At 39.9% G+C, this 25,886-nt stretch overlaps 1 protein-coding gene across 3 annotated transcripts in view; it reads right to left on the bottom strand.

Annotated features, from left to right (window-relative positions):
• The window catches only part of AP3B1 (adaptor related protein complex 3 subunit beta 1), a 235,871-nt gene extending 212,980 nt beyond the window's left edge, over positions 1–22,891 (bottom strand). For 2 of the 3 annotated variants that reach the window (XM_010808844.3, XM_059890677.1), the window contains exon 1: positions 22,599–22,891. In XM_010808844.3, the coding sequence (XP_010807146.1) occupies positions 22,599–22,726 (128 nt within the window). In that variant the 5' untranslated portion in view covers positions 22,727–22,891. The remainder of the gene's footprint in view (positions 1–22,598) is intronic. The other variant, NM_001076534.1, reaches the window with a different exon arrangement.
• Positions 22,892–25,886: the final 2,995 nt, after the last annotated feature.

The raw sequence follows: 25,886 nt of genomic DNA on the forward strand, positions 1-25,886 counted from the left end.
CCACAGCCTTGTCTAACTCAGTGAAACTAAGCCATGCCGTGTGGGGCCACCCAAGAGGGGTGGGTCATGATACAGAGGTCTGACAGAATGTGGTCCACTGGAGAAGGGAATGGCAAACCACTTCAGTATTCTTGCCTTGAGAACCCCGCGAACAGTATGAAACTTTCTCAAGCCTCACCAAAATATTCTAAATCGTGGGCACCTCTTCACGATTTGACAACTACTCAAGTAAAAGATGCTTCAACTGCAAAAGGTCCACTGTACACACGAATGCTGCTGCTCAGTCGCCCACGTGTGTCCGATTCTTTGTGACCCCATGGACTGCAGCCACCAGGCTCCTCTGTCCTTGGGGCTCTCCAGGCAAGAACACCGGAGTGGGCTGCCAATTCCTTCTCCAGTATACATGAATAGGCATGTAGAATATGTAGGGAAAAAAAGGCTGGGAACAAGAGTCAAAATTTACTTGCATAGGTATGAATGGGTATGCAGAAAAAAAGAGGCTGGGAACAAGAGCCAAAATTCACTTTTTTCTAGCACTGTGCAGCTAAAGGCACTGCACTTCATAATGAGTTTCAGTGCACAAGGTGAAACCTCATAACTCTCCTTGGATGACACTCAAAACTTTATGTGGTTTTGGGCACAAAGTATTAATCAATAAACACAAAAGTGAGTAAAACCAGAAAATTCCAACTACCGAATCATCCATTTCTTAACTCTCCAAAGGGAGAAACCATAAATTATCCAACTAAATATGAACTTTTTCTACTATACTCTCCACAAAACTAAAAAAGAATAGTCTACAATCGCTATCACAACACCCTCAGTCCTTGGTAATCTTTGTTTTCTCTCTGCTCTTCTATAAAAATTTCTTTCACAAAAGTAACAAATAACCTCCTTCTTTAAAAATCCAATGCAAAAATCTCACAAATACTTTTAGATGATTTGATATTTGATATAACTGACTACTTCTCTTCTATCTCTAAAATCCTTCTTCCCTTAGATTCTGTAATTCTCCATTCTCATCTGGTTCTAATCTGCATTTGTGACACACCAATGAACAAAAATGATGAAAATCCCTGCCCTTGTAGAGTTTTCATTTTAATAAGTAAAAGAGACAACAAACAAACATAATAAAAGAATAAATTTTAAAATCATGGGATGATATGAGGGAAAAACAGAGCAAAGGCAGAGAGAATGCAGAAGGGAAAGGAAGAGGCAATTTTAAACAGGGTGGTCAGAATAGGTTAAATAAGGAAATATCTGAACAAACATTTGCCAAGTGAGGGAGTCAGTCGTACTGATACTGGAGGGGAGGGACAGAGAAAGAGCACTCTAGGCAGAGACTCTAGGCAGAGCAGAGGAAGGAAGGCAAATAATACTAAAGGCAAATAATTCACCCTGAATGAAGTTAGGAACCACAGGAGGGTGAATGAATACAGAAGTCATAGTCTAATACACAAACAGAATCATTCTGGCTGTTATGTTTAGAAGACACTGTAGGCACTTCCAGATCTGCCCGTGGTGCTCTTACTTGTAAGACACTAAACCTGCCACAGAAAATGACTATAAAAACTGGGAAAAACAAATAAGGTAACTTTCTCAGGTCATCCAGGCAGAACTTAAGGGGCCAAGATCATGGAAGGAATGGAAGCACATAAAGTGGGCTCTTTATTCACATCAGCTTTTTCCCCGACTGCATTTCTCAAATCACTATCTGGGAGAATAGAATCCAAGGATAAAAATGACAGTTTTAAAAGACTAAAGAGACAAAGGTTAATGTTTGTGGCTACCAAAGGAACTGGAACTTGAAGGGTGAAACTACAGGGGAGGGAACCAGTGAAAAGGCACAAAAAATCTGTGCAAAGTCCCTTCAGTAGTTGACCACGTTTTCAGAGTAAGAATGTGGGAAATCCAGCAGAAAACAACAGTGGCTGGGAGGTTACAGATTAATACCTGAGCAGAGTTCAGCAACCACACACTGCAGGAAGAGCAGCTGGAAACCAAGTCTCTCAAGGAGACGTGGTGGTGGTCTGGTTCCTCAGTCATGTCTGACTCTCTTGTGATCCCATGAACTGTATGCCCGCCAGGCTCCTCTGTCCATGGGATTTCCCAGGCAAAAATACTGGAATGGGGTGCCATTTCCTTCTCCAGGGAGGTGTTGGTAAATACCCTGGCCTTTCTTTCAGTTAAGACCACAGGAGGGGCACAATTGAAAAGTAAGGATACTTCTTAGGAGTATAAGAAAAATTGAAATAGACAAAACCTATTTAAAAGCCTAAAACTGAACTTAAACAAGACCAAAGTGCTCTGCTAGCACTGTACTCGGAGAAGGCAATGGCACCCCACTCCAGTACTCTTGCCTGGAAAATCCCATGGGAGGAGGAGCCTAGTAGGCTGCAGTCCATGGGGTCGCGAAGAGTCGGACACGACTGAGCGACTTCACTTTCACGCACTGGAAAAGGATGGCAACCCACTCCAGTGTTCTTGCCTGGAGAATCCCAGGGATGGGGGAGCCTGATGGGCTGCCGTCTATGGGGTCGCACAGGGTAGGACACGACTGAAGGGACTTAGCAGCAGCAGCAGCACTATACTGTCAGAAAAAACAAAAAACAAAACACACAATCCTCTTTGGAAGACATCATTCAGAGATTCATCTATGTTCCTGATTACCTAGCATCTGATCAAAACTTAAGAGACACACTAAAAACAGGAACAAATGACAGGAAAGAGAGAGGAAGGGTGGAAGGAAAGAGGGAAGGAGAGAAGGGAGAGAAAAGACAAAAAGGAATAGAAAGAGATCCAGGGTAACTCACAAACTAGTTACTAAACAGGGATTTTTAAACCACTACAATTAATATGGCAGGAAAATACAGGAAAAGATGGATAAAAGAGACAAAATAATAAAGAATGTCAATAAAGTAGTAAAATCTATACAAAATAATCAAATGAACATTCAGAAATTAAAAGTATAGTTTATGAAATGAAGAACTCACTAGATAGGTTTAAGAGCAGACTGAAAATAGCAGAAGACAACAGGACTACTGAAAGTGAAGGCAGGTCAAGAGGAGATACGCAATCTGAAGCCCCAAGAAATACAAGAATGGAAAACACTGAATAGCACATCAGAGACCTGTATAATATAATCAGAATATCTACCATACCTAAAAAGAGGGCGGAGAGACAAGTGAAAAATGAAAGCTGCTCAGTCGTGTCCGACTCCTTGTGACTCCATGGACTCTATAGAATTCTCCAGGCCAGAATACTGGAGTGGGTAGCCTTTCCCTTCTCCAAGGGCTCTCCCCAACCCAGGGATTGAACGCAGGTCTCTCGCATTGCAGGCAGATTCTTTACCAGCTGAGCCACAGGGAAGCCCAAGAACACAAAAGTGGGTAGCCTATCCCTTCTCCAGCAGATCTTCCAGACTCAGATTCTTTACCAACTGAGCTATCAGGGAAACCCCAAAAAGAATGGGACAAAAGCAATATTTCAAAGGCTAATGGCTAAGAATTTTTCTAAACTGATGAAAGACGTAAACGTACTATATATTTTAAAATCTTAAAAAAAAAAGGAAAAACATAAAGCCATACACATGGAGACAGACAGACAGACAGACACACGCACGCACGCACGCACGCACGCACACGGTCTAGAATAGTCAAACAGCTGAAAATCAAAAGATAATGAGAAAAATCTTTAATACATACAAAAAAAAAAAAAGACATTTCCTTAAGGAAAGGGTCAACAAAACTTTTCAATAAAGGGCCCAATATTTTACGCATTACGTGCCATACCATCTCTGAGGACTGTAAAGTAAAATCAGTTAATACAATACATAAATAAATGGGCTGGCTGTGTTCTAATAAAACTTTACACATATGAGGATTTCCAGGTGGCACAGTGGTAAAGAATCCACCTGCCAATGCAGAAGACACAAGAGACACGGGTTTGATCCCTGGGTTGGGAAGATCTCCTGAACCAGGAAATGGCAACCCATTCCTGTATTCTTGCCTGGAAAATTCCACAGACAGAGGAGCCTGGCAGGCTCCAGTCCATATGTTCACATAGAATCAGATACTACTAAGCGACTGAGCACGCATGCACAAATGCACAGGCCATAGTTTATTAATCCTTGTTTTAAAAGGATCAACAATAATACTGACAGCCAATTTTTCAAAAGAATTTACAGACATCAGAAGACAATCAAATGACATCTTTAAAAAGCTGAAAGAAAAAAGGCCAACAAACAATTCTATACCCACTGAAAGAAAATATGCTTCAAAGCTGAAGGTGAAAAAAAGTGATTTTCAGACCAATAACTTCTGAGGATCTGCTGCCAGGATATAAAAGGATATCATTTCAAAAGGAAGATAACTCTAAATTTACATGGGATTTATTCTCAATTTATACCTTTCATCTATAAAGGAAAACTTCCATCTATAAAGCAGAACTAATAGAAGACAGACATATATCCACGAGCATGACTGGCACTCTTAACACACCTCTCTTAGAACAAGCAGATAAAAAAATTCAATAAAGATGTAGACAATATGAACACAAATAACCAGCTTAACCTGACATGCATAGAACAGTATATCCAACAACTGCAGAATAAACATTCTTTTCGAGTGCACACAGAACATTACTTATCAAAGTAAAATTATATGCTGGATAAGATCTTAACAAATTTCAAAGATCTAAAATCACTTAGGGTACATGGAATCTAACTAAAAATCCATAAAAGGATTCATAAAATCCATGAAACTAGAAAATGCTCAGATGTTTGGAAAGATAAGCAACACACTTTAAATAACCTATGGGTCAAAGAAAAAATCATCAGGGATATTAGAAAATATTTTGAACTGACCAACAAAATTGCAACAGCTCACAACTCATGATATACAGCAAAAGCAGCACTTAGAAGTAAATTTATATTTCTAATTGGAAGGACTGATGCAGAAGCTGAAACTCCAATACTTTGGCCACCTGATGCGAAGAACTGACTCACTGGAGAAGACCCTGATGCTGGGAAAGACTGAAGGCAGGAGGAGAAGGGGACGACAGAGGATGAGATGGTTGGATGGCATCACCGACTCAATGGACGTGAGTTTGGGTGAACTCGGGCAGTTGGTGATGGGCAGGGAGGCCTGGAGTGATGCATTTCATGGGGTCGCAAAGAGTTGGACATGACTGAGCAACCGAACTGAACTGAAATGCAATATAAAAGAAGAAAGATTGAATATCAATATTCTAGGCTTCCATTTCAGGAAACTAGAAGAACAACAGCAAGTTAAACTCAAAGAACAAGTAAAGAAATAAAGAATAAGGGGAGAATTCAATACAATAGAAAGCAACTACAACAGATAAAAATCAACAAAACTAAAGGGTGGTATCCTTCACACAAGTTGTTAAGAAAACTTAATGAGATCATTGTAAAGCACTCACCACCGGGCCTAGCACATTCATTTATTCGGTATGTACTAAGTTCCAGGGACTGTTCTAAGTACTGGGACTTACATTCTAAGTGAGAATGCAGGGGAGCCGGGTAGGGGTGAGGGGGAATGACAGAAATGACATAAGAGGGAGGGAAGGAGGGAAGGAGAGAGGGAAAGGGAAGGGAAACAAATATAAACAGAATAAGCACCATTCAAATAATTAAAATAGGATAATGCAATTAAAGTAAGACTAGGCAATCACAAAAGATCTCTATAGGTAGAAGTGATCAATTAAGCTGAGATCTCAAAAGACAAGGAGCCAACCACAGGAATTTTGCAAAGATACATGGCAGGAATAAACACAGATAATAAAGACCAAAAGAAGGTCTATAAACGTACACAATGGTCATTTTCTCAAATACACTAAACACACAATAAATATTAGTTGAAAGAATAAGTGAACATAAGCTATATGCTAACCGTGTTCCTTAAAGGACTACCGGAAAACTCTAAGGTTTCACTGGATGCTCAAAATGGTCCACGACCCCAATTAAAGTTAAAAACTAAGCATACATCTTCCATGTATACATTCTACATGTGCATGTTTTAAAAACCATGATGTCATATATACATCATACAAAGTCTCCACATTTGCCAAACCCTTTACCAAAGTCCTCAGCTACTACTCTGTTGGCAGGCAGCAGGAAGTAGATTTTACTTTTGCTCAGGATATAAGGAATACTTTCTAGAATGTGACTACTCATCCTTAAAGTTTTAAAGGAACTATCACAGAGCCATTCAGCTACTTAGGAACAAGCTAAGTCTTTTTTCTATTTAACAGCACCATAAACCAAAGTTGCCACCTTTTTAATAAAAGATTAAAAAGATTTAAAAGGCTCATGGAGTCTCAAAAGTCATTTAAATTTGATAAACACAGAAAGTTTTAAAATTTTTGCACTAAGAATAAGTGAATTTGGAATTTAACTCGTAAGAGAGCTAATTTCCTTAGAATACAAAAGACCCTTAACTAATCAACAAGAATCGATCCAACAGGGAAATGGACAGAGGACATATAAGGTATTTCATTGAGAAAATAAAACCAATAAATATGAGGGAGAAGATGTAATGCACTAACAATTATAAAGATTTGCTGTAATAACATTTTAAAATGTTATAATATATATTATAATTTGGTAATATTATACATATATTCTGAAGGAGATCAGCCCTGAGATTTCTTTGGAAGGAATGATGCTAAAGCTGAAACTCCTGTACTTGGGCCACCTCGTGAGAAGAGCTGACTCATTGGAAAAGACTCTGATGCTGGGAGGGATTGGAGGCAAGAGGAGAAGGGGACGACAGAGGATGAGATGGCTGGATGGCATCACTGACTCGATGGACGTCTCAGTGAACTCCGGGAGTTGGTGATGGACAGGGAGGCCTGGCATGCTGCAATTCACGGGGTCACAAAGAGTCGGACACGACTGAGCAACTGATCTGATCTGATCTGATACATATATATAATTATTTGGTTTACACATTTTTTTCTAGAAGAATACACAAGAACTTTTTCATTGTGATTATCTCAGGGGGGTACAGGGGAAGTGATACATCTTCTCGATTGCTAACATGCCTTACATTGATAACATATAATTAACTTATCTGAAAGCAGTATTGTTTTCTTGAACTTAAAACATTATTTATTTATTTTAGTATCGCAGAGTCTCTAGGAAGCATGTGGAGTTATTCACTATTTAATTAATAAGAAAACTGAAGCTCAGAGAATATAAGGATAATGTGCAAGTAAAAAATTACACATGTAAGAAATTCTAAACATAATTTTCAAGTATACCACCACAGAATTAGGGAACAGCAGAGCAAAGAATTAAACTTGAGTCTTGTTTTGAAATCCAACATTCTTCCCATTTACCACATTGCTATGAATTTCTAAAGTTGAGTATACTAAGAAAACATTTCAAGAATTATAGAATAAGTATAAAATCCATAACCTATGGTGCCACAATACTTCCCTAATTTTTATAATCAACCACAAGAAAACTTGCATTTTTTTTCTCTTAAATTCAAAATTTTGTGAAAAGAAAATTGATCACTGGAGCCATAATAAACACTAATTCTAACTATTCTCAGTAGTAGTCTAAAGCATCTGTGATACACTTTTGTCTAAGTCAAAATAAATTTTATTTTCACTGACATTACTTGACTATATTTGGTTAACATTATCTCATGTAGATTCATCAGCTCAAAATTAATTAGTATTACAGAATAGTGTATTCCATCCAAACAATTCATCTTTGTTGGCTCACATGCCCCAATGATACTGGCATGCCAGTGTAACAATGGGCATGGTGCCACAGGAGCAGATGGGCATAAACACAGACATGCCAAAGAGTCAGTGTCTGCATCAAGTATGAGTATTACTATTAGATTTTCCTCCAAGAAATTCATAAACTACAGTAAAATAAATACAAGTTTTCTACTATGCTCATAAGATATGCCAACTCAAAGCTAGATTAATTTTTAAATCCTTAAAAAGAAAAAAATCAACTTTCCAAGGCCACAGAAGGCAAGTTTTCCATCTGATGAGTTTGGATTAGCCTTCTGTTTAGGGAATTGAGGAAACCAATATGCAATCTCTACCTTAGATAAGCTGTGTCCCTGAAGCACTTGAAAATCTCAGTAAAAAATTCAGTTTTGAAAAAATCACTTGGCACTGTTCTCAAAGCGAAACAGTTCCGGAATCTGTTGAACAACAATGTGAGTACACTTGACACTAAGGGACTATACACATAAAAATGGTTAAGACGGTAAATTCTATGCTATATATTTTTTAATCACGATTTTTTACAAAAGTCACACAGCCCTATCAAGTTTCCTGATGAGGGCCATGTAGGCCTAGAAACAGAAAAAAGTCCTACAATTTCCTATGACAGGAAAAAAAAAATCTGAAAATGCAAATCACTGAGCTTTACATGTTCATTTTAAATTCTGCATTCTGTTGGAAAACTACTGTAATTTTCAAAAGATTAATTTATTTCCACACGTATTTTTAAATTTTTAAAATATAAAACACATGATATTGACCAAATAATACTGAACATTTTTAGAATTTTTACCATATTAATGAAAAGTTTTAAAATACTAAAAATGCTAAAAAAAAGGGGGGGGGGGATCATTTGTAATCACTATTATCCAAAATCATCTGTTAAGTACTATATAAGGTACCAAGAAAGATGGCTGTGTGTGTGTGTGTGTGTGTGTGTGTGTGTGTAAACAAAACCTATCTCTGACTTCCAGAAACTTAACTACATTTTGTTTTTAAAGAAATGTTCAAGGGTCCAATCACCTTGGGAAATCCAATCTGTTATTTTGTAACTGTTGATACTGTCAGACAGGCAGAAAATTTAAGAACTATTTTTAACTTTACTTACTATTTTTTGAGATTTTTTTATTTTTATGTGGACCATTTTAAAAGTTTTTATTGAATTTGTTACACTATTATTGCTGTCTTATGTTTTGGTTTTCTGGCCACCAGCCATGTGGGATCGTAACTCCCTGACCAGGGATCGCGCTTGCACCCCCAGCATTGGAAGGTGAAGTCTTAACCACCAGACTGCCAGGGAAGTCTCTAATTTACTTTTAACTGACCACAGCATTTCTATCATCTTATGGCTGCCAAACTTCTGTCTCTAGCCTAAGTCTTCCCTAAGCTTGACTCATGTATCCAACTGTCTATTTAGCGTCTCCACTCGGATGCCTAATAGGTGTCTCACACTTAACGTGCTCAAGCTCCTGAACATCTCCCCTCTTTAAAAAGTTCCTCTATATACAGTCTTCTTCATTTCAGATGATACCAATCCCAAACTTCCAGCTATTTAGGCAAAAAACTTGTGTCCATCCTTGATATCTTTTTCTCTCACACACCACCATCCAAACCATCAGCAAATTTCACCGGATCTACTTTCAAAATATATCCAGAATCCAATCACTGCTCCCCACTACCACCAATCGGACTGAGGCATCACCTTCTCTTGCCTGATCACCGTAGGGTGTCCCTGCTGGTCCCTGCCTCAGATCTGCAGTCTATTCCTAGTTCAGGAGACAAAGCGATATATTAAAAACATAAGTTGGGTCATCTCACTCTTCAGTTCAAAACCCTCCAATGGTTTCCTTCTCACACAGAGTAAAATCCAAGTCCTTACAAGGATGTACAAAAAACCCTACACAATCTGGTCCTTATCTCTCTGATCTCATCTACTACTGCCCCCCTTCCTTCATTCACTCTGTGCAGACATACTGGCCTCTTTGCTACGCTCCCAGGTCAGAAATTCTTCTGCCTCAGAGCCTGAGCACACACAATTCCTCTCACTGAAGACTTCTTTCTCCCCAGACATCTGCCAGTCACTCCCTCACCTACTTCAGGTATTCACAAGCATCTTTTCTTCACCCTGGTATTTCAAACTCAACCCAACCTTCATCTTAATTCTCTATCCTCTTTCCCTGCCTTATTTTCCTCTATAGAGCTCCCTGTTATCAAATGATTGACCATATATTGACTTATTTTATTGCTTATCTTCTTCAGATTGGAATATACTCCATGAAAGCATGCATTTTGCCCACTGACTGATTAATCCCGAGCACTAAAAAGAGTACCAAGCATAAGAAAGCACTCATATTTGTTAAATCCGTTGTTACCTCTATATTTTTTAGGTTATAGAAAGAAACATTAGAAATGAATAAAAAAAGGTCTCAAGTATCCTACAGACCATAACCTCTTTGAAAAAAGAAATACATCTGGCACACAATAGGCACTTAATAATGACTGACTTCTAAATGCTCATTCTGCTTAAAACCTTCCAATGGCTTCTCTTCACACTCAAGAGTAAAATCCAAAGTCCTTACAAGGCCCTACACAATCTGGCCCCCAACCTTCTACCCTTCCCCCTACCTTCCCACCCCCATAGTACTAAAATTTCCCCCTCATTCTTTATGACTACATCCTTAACCTAGGCTTTAAGAAATTTTAAGTAACCTGTTCCTAGAGTAAAGCTCTGCCAACCCATCATCTTGGGACCAGCCTTATTCATAAGCCTCTCGCTTATCCAGCTGGCATGCCACCTCACTCAGCTGCCAGATTAAAGACACTGACCTTCTAATTAGGTCAGTCCCTATCAGCAATACAAGTAATCAGCCCATCAATAAGCAGACATTGACTATAAATTGTTCACTTTTGTAGATCTATGAACTCTTTTCAGCTGACATGTTAAATAAGTCTTCCCTAAGTACATACACCAAAGAATGTTATTCATAATAATGTGAAATATAGGAAAATCATTTCCTTCTTGATTATTCTACTTTGGGCTCTTCACTTTAAATTTTGAATTTGGACTGCAGGCAATTTGTTTTTGTCGGTAGTTCATTTATATTCACAACTGCAATACTGTCAAATTATTTCACTATAAAACATTTGTCATTCCATGAGCATTTGTAACTTTTCTGCAGTAAAAAAAGAACATTTCAACCCACCATCTGTCTAATCTTTTCGGTTTTACTCATTCAGTTCTAGCAATGTTACCTCAAATTCTAAATATTTTTAGAAATAATATCTCACATCCTGGGATTTAATAGTAAGGCTTGATTTTAAATATTCTAGATTTTCTCCTTGGATTTCACAAAATCAGTGATCTTAAAATAACATATTCTATATCTATATTTTCTTGGTTGAGTATTTAAGATAGACTGTAAAAGTCAGAATTGAATCTCCTCCAAGAAGAAATGCAAGCTAAGCAAATAAAATAGAACACTGTTATAATCTATTGCAAAGTAGGACTCTGCAGTATTTCATCACTTTTTTTGTTCAATGTGGTAAAATCGTATTTGATTTGAAGAACATTTCAAGAATTAAATTATAGGAACCCTACTGCACCACTAAAAGTGACAATCCTTAACTTGAATAGTTAGTTAGCCCTTTGTAGAACTAACAGTCTTACTTACATGAAGACAAAAACTAATTCATCTACCTAGAAATGAACTGCAGATATCATTATACAGCGTCTTCTTTTGTTAACAGTCATCTTGGAACAAACAACATTTACTTCATAAAAGAGCAATAAAAACACTGAAATTGGGAGTTCCCTAGTGGCCCAGTAGTTAGGACTCAGTGCTCTCACTGTCACGGCCAGGATTCAATCCCTGGGCAGGGAACTAATATCCCACGAGCCATGCAGTGCGGCCAAAATAAAATAAAGCACTGAAACTGCCTTATATTTCATATGTTCCTTGTAAATAAAGACATTAGGGCCCAATTTACATATACAGCATGGCAACTATGCTGTTAACATCACCATAACTAGATTAAGTGGCCATAAGTTGCAACAAGCTAAGCAGAATTAACAAGATGCTGTTGCTGCTAAGTCGCTTCAGTCGTGTCCGACTCTGTGCGACCCCATAGACGGCAGCCCACCAGACTCCCCCGTCCCTGGGATTCTCCAGGCAAGAACACTGGAGTGGGGTGCCAGTTCCTTCTCCAATGCATGAAAGTGAAAAGTCAAAGTGAAGTCGCTCAGTCATGCCCGACTATTAGCAACCCCATGGAGCCCACCAGGCTCCCCCGTCCATGGGATTTTCCAGGCAAGAGTACTGGAGTGGGGTGCCATTGCCTTCTCCAATTAACAAGATGAGCAGTTACCAAAACTGGCGTTATCAGAACTCAAAGGAATTAAATCTTCAGAAATCAAAGATAAAGACAAGGACAAAAATATGCTATGGAAATCATTAATGGAGTATATTTTCGTACAAGCAGCACTGAATTCCTAAACACAAGAGAAAGGAATTCACAATGAAGAGCCTGTGCCTCTTCATAATATGCTAACAACTCAGAGCTTCAGCATTTTCAGCATATCAAACTAAAATGTGTTTGACATTTCAAAATTCCAGCATGTCCATTTTCTTCAGTAAATCACTGTTTACAAAAATAAAGGCTTACAGACACATGTGTATGTAGGGCTGAGTCCCTTTGCTGGTCACCTGAAATTATCACAACATTGTTAATCCGCTATGAAAGTGAAAGTGGCTCAGTGTGTCCAACTCTTTGTAACTCCATGGACTATGGAATTCTTCAGGCCAGAATATTGGAGTGGGTAGCCTTTCCCTTCTCCAGGGGATCTTCCCAACCCAGGGATCGAACCCAGGTCTCCCGCATTTTGGGCAGAGTCTTTATCAGCTGAGCCACGAGGGAAGCCCAAGAATACTGGAGTAGGTAGCCTATCTCTGCTCCAGCGGATCTTCCCGACCCAGGAATTGAACTGGGATCTCCTGCATTGTAAGTGGATTCTTTACCAATGGAGCTATCAGGGAAGCCCTGTTAATCGACTATACCCTAATACAAAATAAAAAGTTAAAAAAAAAAAAAAAACTCAGTGGGCCAAGTTCACATTAAAATGCACTATTCATTCATGGGGGAAAAAAAAAAGGCTTATAAATAAGTCATTTTTTGTTAGGTATATCACGCTGAAAACTTGAGAATTACTACACAATTTAACACTATATATTTGTACTATTCGTATTAGTTCACATTAGCCTTATCTCACCAAATGTATTTCTTAAAAGTAAGATAAAAATCTTATCTGCTGAAAACACATAAGAATTAATTATACTTATGATATAACCCCACATTTGCAAATAAAAACGCTATTTGAAGAATGTTATAGACTTCAAAATCTTGATTATAAAATTATTTCAACACCCACCTACATGACAATTCTAAGTCAATTAATCCTAACCACAACAAAACCTCAAGCAATGACATAAAGAAAATGGCTGTTTGGGGCCTTCATGGTAATGCAATAATACATTAATAGGGACAGCAGGTTAGGTTTTTCCTTCTGTATAAAGGCCACAGAATCTGGTTGCGTTTATTTTTTAACTACAATGGCTAAAGAGACAGTAAATATTAGTAGAATCTGAATCATTCAATGATCAGTCATTAAGTAAAAGATCCAAAATATTTATTATGCAAAATTAAGAGCCAAACACTTTGCTAGGCATCTTCACATACACTACACTACCTAATTAAGGGATTCATTGGTGGCTCAGACGGTCAAGAGTCTGCCTGCAATGCGGGAGACAGGAGTTTGATCCCTGGGTCTGGAACATCGCCTGGAGAAGGAAATGGCAACCCACTCCAGTATTTTTGCCTGGAAAATCCCACGGTTGGAGGAGCCTGGTGGGCTACAGTTCATGGGGTCACAAACAGTCAGGAATCGGATATGACTACGCACGCGTGCCGCGCACACACACCACTCTTAGTAGCATATATACAAAATCTCACATGCTCCAAGTTCCAAGGCAGAAGTAGTATTCTGAGAGGAACCTAGGTCAGACCAACTTGCTGATCTTGGAAAGACTCCCAAAGAGGCAAGAGGTAACTGGAAAGTATCCTAGAGACACAGATGCTGGTGGCAGCCACTTGGGGGAGCTCATTTCACAGGGATACTGGTGCCTGGCAAGTGTCATTTAGGAATTCTCTTACAGTTTACTAGTGTCAGGACCCAGCCCACCCACCAGCCCACAGGCACCAGTGGTGGAACACTCTAGACCAAAGAGTAGCTGGGGGGACCCCGTCCTGCCCACCAACGGGCCCGAGCCCTCAGCTACCCCAGGACCCGCCCTGTCTACCAGAAGGCTCAGGACACAGCCCACCCACCAATGCGTGACCAAGAGCCCCGGGTCCAGCAGCCCGTCTCTCCCACCCTCCCCACCTGCCAGCAGGCCAGCACTAGTCCTGGGCCCCGCCTCATCCACCAGAGCTGGGGTACCAGACCTGGAACAAACAAGGCCCTACGGCCAGCTGGTAGGACATGCCCACTCACCAGCAGTCTGGCACCAGCTCCAGGACCCCCTGGGCCTGGTCCCCTCACCTACAGGCCGACACCAACCAGGAGTTTAAGGTACAACGTAGAAAAGACAATCTCTTCGACAAGCTACATGTAAAAGTTGAGGTTAGAACATTACCTCACAGCATATATAAAAACAAACTCAAAATGGATTGAAGACCTATATGTAAGACCTGAAACCCTAAAACGTCTAGAAAAAGACAGAGGTAGAATAATGACATAAATCGTAACTTTTTTTTTGGACGTGTCTCCTAAGACAAAAGAGATAAAAGCAAAAATAAATAAGTGGATCTAATTAAAAGTGTTTGCACAGCAAAGGAAACGATCAACAAAAGAAAGAGACAACCTATGGAATGGGAGAAAATATCTGCAAATGATATTAGTGACAAGGGATTAATGTCCAAAATATATAAACAGCGCATACAAGTCAGTATCAGGAAAACCACACAACTCAATAAAAAATGGCAAAGATGTGGGAAAAAAAGGGACTACTGTGCACTGTTGATGGCACTGCAAATTGCCGAAGCCATAAGGGTATAGAGGTTGCTCAAAAAATCAAAAGCAGCTATCATATGATTTAGCAATTCCACTCCTGGGTATTTATTCAAAGAAAACAAAAACAGTAATTTGAAAAGATACATGCACCATAATTTCACTGAAGCATTATTTAAATAGCCAAGATATGAAAGGAATCTAAGCAATCTAAGATAGATGAATGGCCAAAGAATACATGGTGTGTGTATATATACATATACAGACAACACACAAAACACAGTGGGATATTACTCGCCCATAAAAAAGAATGAAATCTTGCCATTTTCTACAACATGTAATGACCAAAGGGTATTATGCTAAGGGCAACAAGTCAGACAGGGAAAGATATACATGGAATCGAGAAAAACAAATGAACAAACATAACTAAACAGAAATAGAATTACAGATACAAAGAACAAACAGATGGTTTTGGGGGAGGAGGGAATCGGTGTACAAAATTCAGTTACAAAATAAATGAGTCACGGGTAATGAAATGTACAGTCTGGAGAATACAGTCAATAAATACGAAGTATCTTTGTATGGCAAGAGATACCAGCTAGACTTATCATAGTGATCATTTGGAAATGTATAGAAATATTGAACCACCGTGCTGTGTACCAAGAACTAACGTAGTATGTGACAGGCCAATTACTCACCAAAAACAAACATACAAACTTACAGAAAAGAGATCAGATTTGTGGTTACCAGAAGTAGGGAGACCGGGGAGTGGGGGAATTGGATAAGGACAGTCAAAAGGTACAGATTTCCAGTTTTAAGTACTTTATCTCACAACTGGGAATGTACTATACAACATGATAATATAACTAACACTGCTATACTTTGTAAGTGAAAATTGTTAAGTAAATCCTAAGAGTTCTCATCACAAGGGAAAAAATTATTTTCTATTTCTTTAATGTTACATTTATATGAGATGATGGATGTTCATTAAATTTACTGTGGTAATAATTTCATGATGTATGTAAGTCAAATCATTATGTTGTATACCTTAAACTCACACAGTGCTGTGTATCAATTATATCTCAACAAAACTGGAATACAAAAACAAAAATAAAACAGTGTGTTACTATCAACAAGGCACTGACATCTGGGGCTGTAAAAGGAAAATAAAACAAAGTCAGCAGTGGCTGGAGAGCTCTCTGAAACAGAGGCAGGAGGCCACTGATGAAGTGTAAGACTTAACAACAACGGCCCAGATAGAATCTGAACTTCGACCACTTACGATCTTAACGGAGGTATCCAGAGTATGTGCCCAATGTTCCAGAAACTCAACATATTTATCCAACCCTTACTCTAAAGTAACTCGTGACAGCCTATTCATTAAGAGCAAATACTTCCCTGCATCGTGGTCAACCATAGTTCTTGCCAGATAACAACGACTTTGTGGCTTTCATCTTTATAAGACTCTGGACTCTTTTCCAGTACGATCTCAAATTGCAAATCTTAAGACCCCAAATAAATTATTTTATTTGTAGCCCTCTGCATTTTCTTGGTCAATAGGACTGGTTCATCTCTACTTTCAATAAAGTTAACTTGAGAACATCCCTATAAGAAGGTTACTCTCGTTCAGATACGTTTCTATATGCCCCTTGAAAGTGAGAAAAGGCAGTGTGGATGGAGCTAGATGAGTTGGCTGTTGTGTGCCCGGTCACTCAGCCATATCCAGCTCTTTGCGACCCTCTGGACTGTACCCTACCATAATGTACACACTAATGTACACATGATGTACCAGAGACCCATGTAAAATTCCTAGTGGGCTCCACTGAGAAACACTGATATTTAAGGTTAAAGAGTTATATGTAATGTAATTTTCATGGATAATATAAAGCTGACAGTAAATAAAATTTAAGTTAAAAAAAGTAAGCTAGGCTTTATTATTTGCAATGCAAAAACATTGACGTGTTGATTACATCGTACTACACGATGCAGTCGTTTGGGGCTACATCAGCTCTGCAAATCTAACAAATGAAAAGACCACTAATTTCAGCAAGGACTGAAAAAATGCTACCTTGGTTACCTTTTAATTGTTAAATCCAATGGCCACTTTTCAGCCTTCATTCCATCTGCCTTCTCTCAGCAACTCCTAACATAGTTAACCACTTCCTTGCTCCTCTCAGCTTGCTTTTTTGTTTTTAAAACTTTTCTCTGGTTTCCTAGCCCTCTGAGCACTGTCTCCTTCCCTAGTTGTTCATTCATTCACACTTTAAATGTTGATGCTCACTACACTTTTGTCTAAACTGCCTCTTCTAAAAAGAAAAGTTCTCCCTGGGCGATATCATCCATACCCATACTTTAATTACTATCCACAATTCTAAATGCTGATGCTTGAATCTATATTTCATCTAAATATGCATTTTCTTTTGCAGCTCTCCTGGTTTCTATATACTTTGCCTGAAGAACTCCCCCTATTCTCCAACTGGCAAAAATCTTCTCAGGCTTTATGACCTAATGTATTACCACCTCAGTGAAGCTTTCAAGAACTTTTCCAAATAGTGTTAGTTACTATTCTAGTTCAGAAGTCATTTCAACTATACCATCTTGTGAAAAACTCACAAAATAGGCAAGTATTATCATACCCTCCCTAGAAATAAAGGCACTGAAGTCTGAAGAGATCAGGCAACTTGAACAAAGAAACATTACTGTAAGCAGAAAACATCAACTTAAACCCAAGTCTTTTCACTCTAGGTCCAACACTCTTCATAATACACTGTGAAGTTCTCAAAAAAAAAAGAGAGATTCAGAAATTTAGTAGTTTTACCATTGTTAAGAAAAACTAATTAGTATTGTCTGTTTCTAGAAATTAATTTCTAATTAAATGCTTAATCCAAAAAGAAATTATTAATAATTACTATTTTAAATTATACACACACAGCCAAACTGGTTAAAATAAGCATTTAAGACAAAAGAAAACACCTCACACCAATCAGAACAGCCATTATAAAAAAGAAAACTACAAATAATAAATGCTGGAGAAAATGTGGAGAAAAGGGCTCTACTTCACTGCTGGCGGGAATGTAAACTGGTACAGCCAATATGCAGAACAGTATGGGCTCCTTAACAAACTAGGAATTAAGCCACCATATGACCCAGCAATCCCACCAGTGGGCACATACCCTGAGAAAACCACAATTCTAAAAGGCACACGTACCCCAATGTTCACTGCAGCACTATTTATCACAGCCAGGACATGGAAGCAACCTAGATGTCAATACACAAGTTGTGTGTGTGTGTGTGTGTGTGTGTATTATACTTTTATATATATATATAGGAATATTATTCAGCCATAAAAAGAAACAAATTGGAGTCAGTTGTAGTGAGGCGGATGAACCTGGAATCTGTTATACTGAATGAAATAAGTCAGAAAGAAAAAAACACATCATGTATTAACACCTGGTGGCTCAGTCAGTAAAGCGTCTGCCTGCAGTGCAGGAGGCCCGGGTTCAATCCCTACATCAGGAAGATCCCTGGAGAAAGGAATGGCAACCCACTCCAGTATTCTTACCTGGAGAATCCCATGGAGAGAGGAGCCTGGCAGACTACAGTCCACGGGGTTGCAAAGAGTCGGATATGACTGAGCGACTAACACCTTCAGTTTTCTTTCAACACATATATATGGAATCTAGGAAAACAGTGAACGTATTTACAGAGAAGACATGGAGACACAGAGGTAGAGAACAGACTTCTGGACACTGCGGGCAAGAGAGGCTAGGAGAAACTGAGAAAGTAGCATTGACATATGTATATATACTATCATGTGTAAAATAGGTTAACTGTCAGGAAGCTGCTATATAACACAGGGAGCCCAGCCTGGTGCTCTGTGATGACCTAGAGGGATAGAACTGGGGTTGGGGGGCGGGGGAGGCTCCAGAGGGAGGGAATACACACATGTAAGTATGACTGATTCGTGCTGATGTGTGGCAGAGACCACCTCAAAAGTGTGAAGCAATTATCCTCCAGTAAAAACATCACCACTGCAGACACTGTGGTAAAGACTGGTTCAGGAGATCCATATACAGTGGCTAAGGACAGAGGATGGTGAATCTAGTGACGAGCAGAACACCTGTATGATCTCAAAGTGTCCCCCCATGCTGCTGCTAAGTCACCTCAGTCGTGTCCGATTCTGTGCGACCCCACAGACGGCAGCCCACCAGGCTCCCCAGTCCCTAGGATTCTCCAGGCAAGAACACTGGAGTGGGTTGCCATTTCCTTCTCCAATGCATGAAAGTGAAAAGTCAAAGTGAAGTCGCTCAGTCGTGTCCCACTCTTAGCGACCCTGTGGACTGCAGCCCACCAGACTCCTCCGTCCATGGGATTTTCCAGGCAAGAGTACTAGAGTGGGAAGCCACTGCCTTCTCAGCTCCCCCCATAGGTAACTAGAAAAAAACCCTATAACTGGGAAAATTAACATCATAAATATGGGCACCCTACACCTCCTGACACAAAAGCCTAAGAAGGTAGTATTGCAGCCTGGGATATTTAACAAGAATCAAAACGTGAGGAAACACCAGCAAAGGCAAACTGATTAACATGCTATAAAGTAATCGGCTTGTGTGCTTCAAAAATATCAAGGCAGTGAAGACAAAGGCTAAGTAACTATTCCAGATTAAAGGAGATTAAAGAGATATGAGAACTAAGTAAAATACATAATCCTGGACTGGATTCTATGCTAGAGAAAAAAAAATGCTAAAAAAATTAAAAATATTTATTGGGACAAATGACAACACAGGATTATAGACTGTAAACTGTACTAATGATAAACTTCCTAACCATAACAGTGCTACAGCTGTGAATGAGAATATCCTTGTTCTTAAAAAATACATGCTAAGGTATGAGGATAAAGGGACATGGTGTATACAACCTATTCTCCAATGGGTCAGAAGAGATAATAATACGAATGTGTGTATGTCTGTGTAGATAGAAAAAGAAAGAGAAATAAAGCAATGTAGTAATTTTTTAAAAACTGAGCCTGCATCAAGAGTAGTTCTCTGTATTATTCTTGCAACTTTATTGCAAACTCAAAATCATTCAAAGTAAATCATCAAAAGTGAGACCAGAGGTTGTGTGAGAAATGGGTGAAGAAAGTCCAAAGCACAAAGTTCCAGTTATAAAAAAATAAGTCGGGGATATATGTACAGCATGGTAACTATAGGTAATTGCATATTTGTATTTTTTTGTATTTGTATTACATATTTGAAAACTGCTAAAAGTGAATCTTAAAGTCCTCACTGGAGGTGGGGGAAAAAAACTACAGTTAATTGCATATTTGTATTTTTTTGTATTTGTATATGTATTGCATATTTGAAAATTGCTAAAAGTCAATCTTTAAAGCCTCTCATTGGAGGTGGGAAAAAAATAAAAACTGTTAAGTATCGTGACAGATGTTAACCAGACTTGCCGTGGTGATAATTTCTCAATATATAAAAAAACCTACTAAACATTATGGTGTATACCTGAAATTAACATGTCAATGTCAATTATACTTTGATAAAAAAAAAATCAGAGTACAGGATCAGGGTAAGCTTGAAGTTTTTTACATAAATTTTGTCATTTGGGTTTTTTTAAAAGGCAAGAAATATCACATTTTTATAAATGAGAGAATGTAAGCTCAAGAGAGGTTAAGTGACCACTTCCAGAACACAGGTCCCTGTTTCTGTACAACCCCACTAGTCTGCAATTCAATGGCCAAAATGTTTCTAATTCCTGAAAGCCTCAAGGTCATACACTGTCTATGACTACTTAAGTTTTAAACTTTTAATGATTTGTATGCATTCTCTAATAAGGTACAATTATTTCCTTCTCCAGGGGATCTTCCCCGCCCAGGAAACAAACTCAGGCCTCCTGCATTGCAGGCAGATTCTTTACCAACTGCAATACAAGGGAAGACCAAGGTACAATAAACTTCATCAAGTAACATATCCAAATGGTCAAGAGAATGGGCTCTGAGATGAGATTGTCTGAGTTCAAACTCAGGCAGGGAAGTGTTCTAGTTCTATTATCTTAGGCAAATTAACCACTTGTGCTCCAATTTTCTCATCTGCAAAGTGGAATCAAAGAAGTATCTTTGGGTTGCTCTGTATCCTCTGTGGCACCTGAAAGTCACAGAATAGTTTCCCATTAAATCACATTCACTCAGCCAGACATTTGTCAGGAGGACCGAATGAGATAATCAATGTAAAGTATTGTGTGCACAAGTACTCAAAGTCAGCTATTTTTATTTCAACTCCAACATGCTCAGTCACCTCAGTAACACTCACTGGTCACAGTCAAAGCCACACATTTTTTTCAAAATCAGACCCAAATCTGACAAAATAGGAAATGAAAGGCTCTAAGAGGAAAACATCTTAGAAGTTCACAATCCATAAAAGTAAATCAATTGTAAGCATATCACATGCAAAACAGATTCTACAGACTTAAACATTAATTTAACAGTTGAAATATCTGCTAATAGAACAACAGAACTACAAGCTTCTTGTTGGAATAATCCATCATCTAAATGCATAGAAGGAAAAATGAAAAATTATTGAAGTTACGTTACTTAAAACTTTGCTAACCTGAGAATAAGGAAATAAAAAACCCTATTCCACACACTCCACACAGATTTCAGTTGGCTTAATACAGTCAAAAGGTAATCTCAACTTCAACTACTAGCAATTTCCAGAATGCCTTTTAAAATAAATTTTTAATTAAATTCTAATCAAATAAATTATTTAAAGAAAATAAAATTTTAATTTATCTGACACCGCAAAGCCACCAGCATACCTACTTTACCTTAAGTTCAGCATAAATCTAGTGTCAGCCTATTATGTTTAGTGAGTACTGAGAGATCAAAAATAAGAAAAAATGTAAAAATTATTACAAAAAAATGCAAAGTTACCAGAATTCTGTAAGTTTAAAATCACTCCCTCTCCCCCACCACAAAAAAAAAAAAAAAAAAAATCAATGAGTGGGGTGTTTTCTTTCCCTTTTTCGGTGGTACTTAAAATACTCGTAGTAACTTAAAAAAAAAAAAAAAAAACACGTACACCTTGTTTAGTGTTCATTTTTAAAATCCACATTATTTGCAAAATTGTACCCCTTGCCCACTCTCTAAATATTCTCCTCATACGCTTCTTACTGTGTTTCCGAGCTTTGTTTTTGGTTTGGGGGTTGTCTTTTACTTTTGGTGGGGGGTTTTGTTTTTTCTTTTTTGGTCTGTAATGCAAAAGACATTTTCCGAGAACACTGGTGTCTGAAGAAACCGCCTTGTTCATTTATAAAGCGCCTAAAGCAACTCCTTGCTTCTACACTCAAGGGTCACAGAACAGTTTCCCATAAGACACAATCTAACTTTCCCTCTCAGCTCCCCAAACGTGAATCCTTCCACCCTAGCGAGAGAATTTCTCCAGGTGTTATCAAGCAAACTTTAAACTAGCTTCAAGTGTTTGCTCAAAATTCAGACTCCTGGGCCCCAGACCAACTCAATCGGGGTCTTTGGGGGTGGCACCTAAGCGGTCCCAATGGTTCTTTTTCACTAAAGTCTGAAAACTCCTAGAGATCCCCTCCACACACACAACCCAAACTCCCAACAACTCCCACCACTCCCAAGTGATACCGCGACAGGAAACGCCAGCTCCGCTCCCGGACGGTCTCAGGGCGACCCTGCCCCTGTCCCGGGAGCCCAGCCCCTCAGTCCCGTCCCCACACCCCAAACCTTTCTCCTCACTTCTTCATATCGCTGCTAAAGAGGCCGAAGGCGCCGGAGGGGGAAATGGTTGAGGTCGCCTCCTGACCCAGCTCCGTCGCCTCCCCTCCTCCCGACTGCTCATTGTAAGCGAAGCTGTTGCTGGACATCGCTGCGGGGTTGCCGGGTGTCGAGCTGGTCCTGCCCGGGGTTCTCTCTGACGGGCTCCGGTCCCAGCGACTGGAAACAAAACTAGTTCTCGTGCAGAGGGGCGCGCGCAGGCGCTTCCGGACTCGTCACCGCTCCCACAGCCGACCCGGCGGGCCACTCTCTGCGCATGCCCCGTGTGCGCGCGGCCAGAGCCCACCCCCCGGCCACTCCCCGGCCGGACTGGAGTTCCCGCCTCCGGGCTTTTGAGGTAGCTGAGCGGCTCGAACCCAGCCTCTGCGCTAGGCAGGCCCTCAGCGTGCTAGAGACTAAGCTCTTTTTAGAGGTGTGTTTTGTTTTTTTTTGGGGAGACAGATACCCACTTATCCATTTTGGTCCCTTAAGAGATTCCCCGGGCCCGGACACCTCTTTTTTGGATTCCTGTTGTAAACCAGAAGCTTTCAGATTTCTCCTGGAACACCATTTAACACACCAGGTCAAACTTGGCTAAACTGAATCAGGATTGCTTTTCCTGTTTAGGCTGGTTTCTAATGCTTTCCCTCCAGCCTGCTTAGTCTTGCTGTTACATCTGCCCCAGGCAATCTTTATGCAGAGCTCTGCGTTTTAAGGAAATATCTAAAACCCTGTCTTTCTGGGATCTGCCACCTCCAAGATGGGATCATCGTAGCTTCAAAGGAAAATCCTGGGGCCATTGGTTCCAAGGAGCTAAAGGCATGCTTCCTACTGGCGTCTGACTACCAAAAGTAGAATGAAAGAAAATAGAGCTGTCCGGAACACCAGAAGTAGCCCATTATCTGGGCACCTCTTTGTGTTCTTCTTGTGGTAGCACTTACTAAAGTCTTAAGAGGAGTCAAGGCAGAAAGTTGCCTGGCTCCAGAGTAGCACGTGAGAAACTTTTTCAGGAGTAACTTGCCCCCCGAACCCGATATTTCAGGTGGATTTCAGAGCATGCTGCTGCTTCTAAGTCGCTGCAGTCATGTCCGACTCTGTGCGACCCCATGGACTGCAGCCCACCAGGCTCCGCGGTCCCTGGGATTCTCCAGGCAAGAACACTGGAGCGGGTTGCCATTTCCTTCTCCAGTGCATGAAAGTGAAAGTGAAGTCTCTCAGTCATGTCTGACTCTTAGCGACCCCATGGACCGCAGCCTACCAGGCTCCTCCGCCCTTGGGATTTTCCAGGCAAGAGTACTGGAGTGGGGTGCCATTGCCTTCTCATACTGCCCACTATTTCCACTGCTTCCCCTTTAGGCAGCTCCGAAACCTAGACCCCGGAAGTTAGAAACTGTAAGGGGACTAGTGAAACACAGGGAAGCCCTGTTGGTTCAGAAGGTGAAGAATCCCCTGCCACGCAGGAGACCTGGATTCCATCCCTGGGTGCGGAAGTTCGCCTGGAGAAGGGAATGTATTCTTGCCTAGAGAATTCCATGGACAGAAGAGCGTGGTGGGCTACAATCCATGAGGTCGCAGAGAGTCAAACACGACTGAGCGGCTCACACACACACACACAGTGAAACACAACCCAGAGGGCCAGTGCATGGGGCAGGTCCGAAGTGTTGTATAAGGATCAGAATGTGGTCTTCATGTCCTCTAATGGCCACACTGAAAACAATAATCAGATATCACTAATATCTTCCCTGATGGCTCATCAGTAAAACCTACAAGGCAGGAGACACAGGTTCAGTCCCTGGGTGGGGAAGACCACCCTGGAGAAGGAAATAGCAACCCACTCCAATATTCTTGCCTGGAAAATCCCATGGACAGAGGAGCCTGGCGGGCTACAGGCCATGGGATCTCAAAAAAGAGTAGGACGTGACTTACTGTCTAAACAACAACACATACCTACTACTACTAAAATTACCAAAGTCCACAACACTAACAACACCAAATGCTGGTGGGGATATAGAGCACGAGAAACTCTGATTTATTGCTGGTGGTAATGCAAAATGGTACAGCCACATTGGAAGATAGTTTGGCAGTTTCTTACAAAATTAAACATACTTTTATCATATAATCCACCAATTGTGCCCCTTGGTATTTATCCAAAGGAGTTTAAAACGTGTCCACACAAAAGCATGCACAGATGTTTTTAGCATCTGTATTCATAATCACCAAAATGGTAAGCAATCAAGATGTATCTTTAGTGGGTGAATGTGTACTAAAATGTGGCACATCCAGACAGTGGAATATTATTCAGCACTAAAAAGAGAGGAGCTATCAAGCCGTGAAAAGACGTGGAGGAATCTTAAATGCACATTACAAAGTGAAAGAGGAGCTTCCCGGGGGGGCTCAGTGGTAAAGAATCTGCCTGTCAATACAAGAAGATGCTGGAGATACAGGTTCAATCCCTGGATCGAGAAGATCCCCTAGAGAAAGAAATGACAACCTACTCCAGTATTCTTGCCTGGGAAAACCTATAGACAGAGGAGCCTGGTGGGCTACAATCCATGGGGTACAAAGAGCTGGACATGACTTACCAACTGAGCATGCATGCCAGTGAAAGAAGTCAATCTGAAAAAGTTACATATTCTGTGATTCCGACTATATGGCATCTGGAAAATGCCAAACTATATGACAGTAAAAGCATCAGTAGGTGCCAGGGATTCATTTGGGGAGAGGAGGGATGAATAGGCAGAGAAGAGAGGATTTTTAGGGCATTGAGAATACACTGTATACCATGATGATGAATACATACCGGAATACATTTCTCTAAACCCATAGAATGAATAACACCAAAGGTGAACCTTAATGGACACCGTGAACTTTGGGTGATAATGATGGGTCAGTAAAAGTTCATCAGTTGTAACAAATGACCACTCTAATGAATGCGGTAATGAGGAGGCTGCGCATGTATAAGGGCAGGGCATATATAGGAAACCTCTATACTTTCCTCTCAATATTGCTGTGAATCTAAAACTTCTAAGAAATAAAGTTTTAACAAAAAATAAGAGTTTAGTTTTAAAAAGAAAAGCCACACTGTTACATTGGAAACAAGCATGACTGCAGTTCTAGGCCCTCTAATGGAGAGAGAAGAATGCCCTCCATACTTCATATTCTGATCAAAACGTGGCAGGTTTTTTATTCATGTTTGAATATCCCTCCAGGGATGAGACAATGAACCACTTAAAATGTGTTGTTGTCAATAATGATGATATTGATCGAGCT

This window comes from Bos taurus, chromosome 10, assembly GCF_002263795.3.
Source record: "Bos taurus isolate L1 Dominette 01449 registration number 42190680 breed Hereford chromosome 10, ARS-UCD2.0, whole genome shotgun sequence".
NCBI lineage: Eukaryota > Metazoa > Chordata > Mammalia > Artiodactyla > Bovidae > Bos > Bos taurus.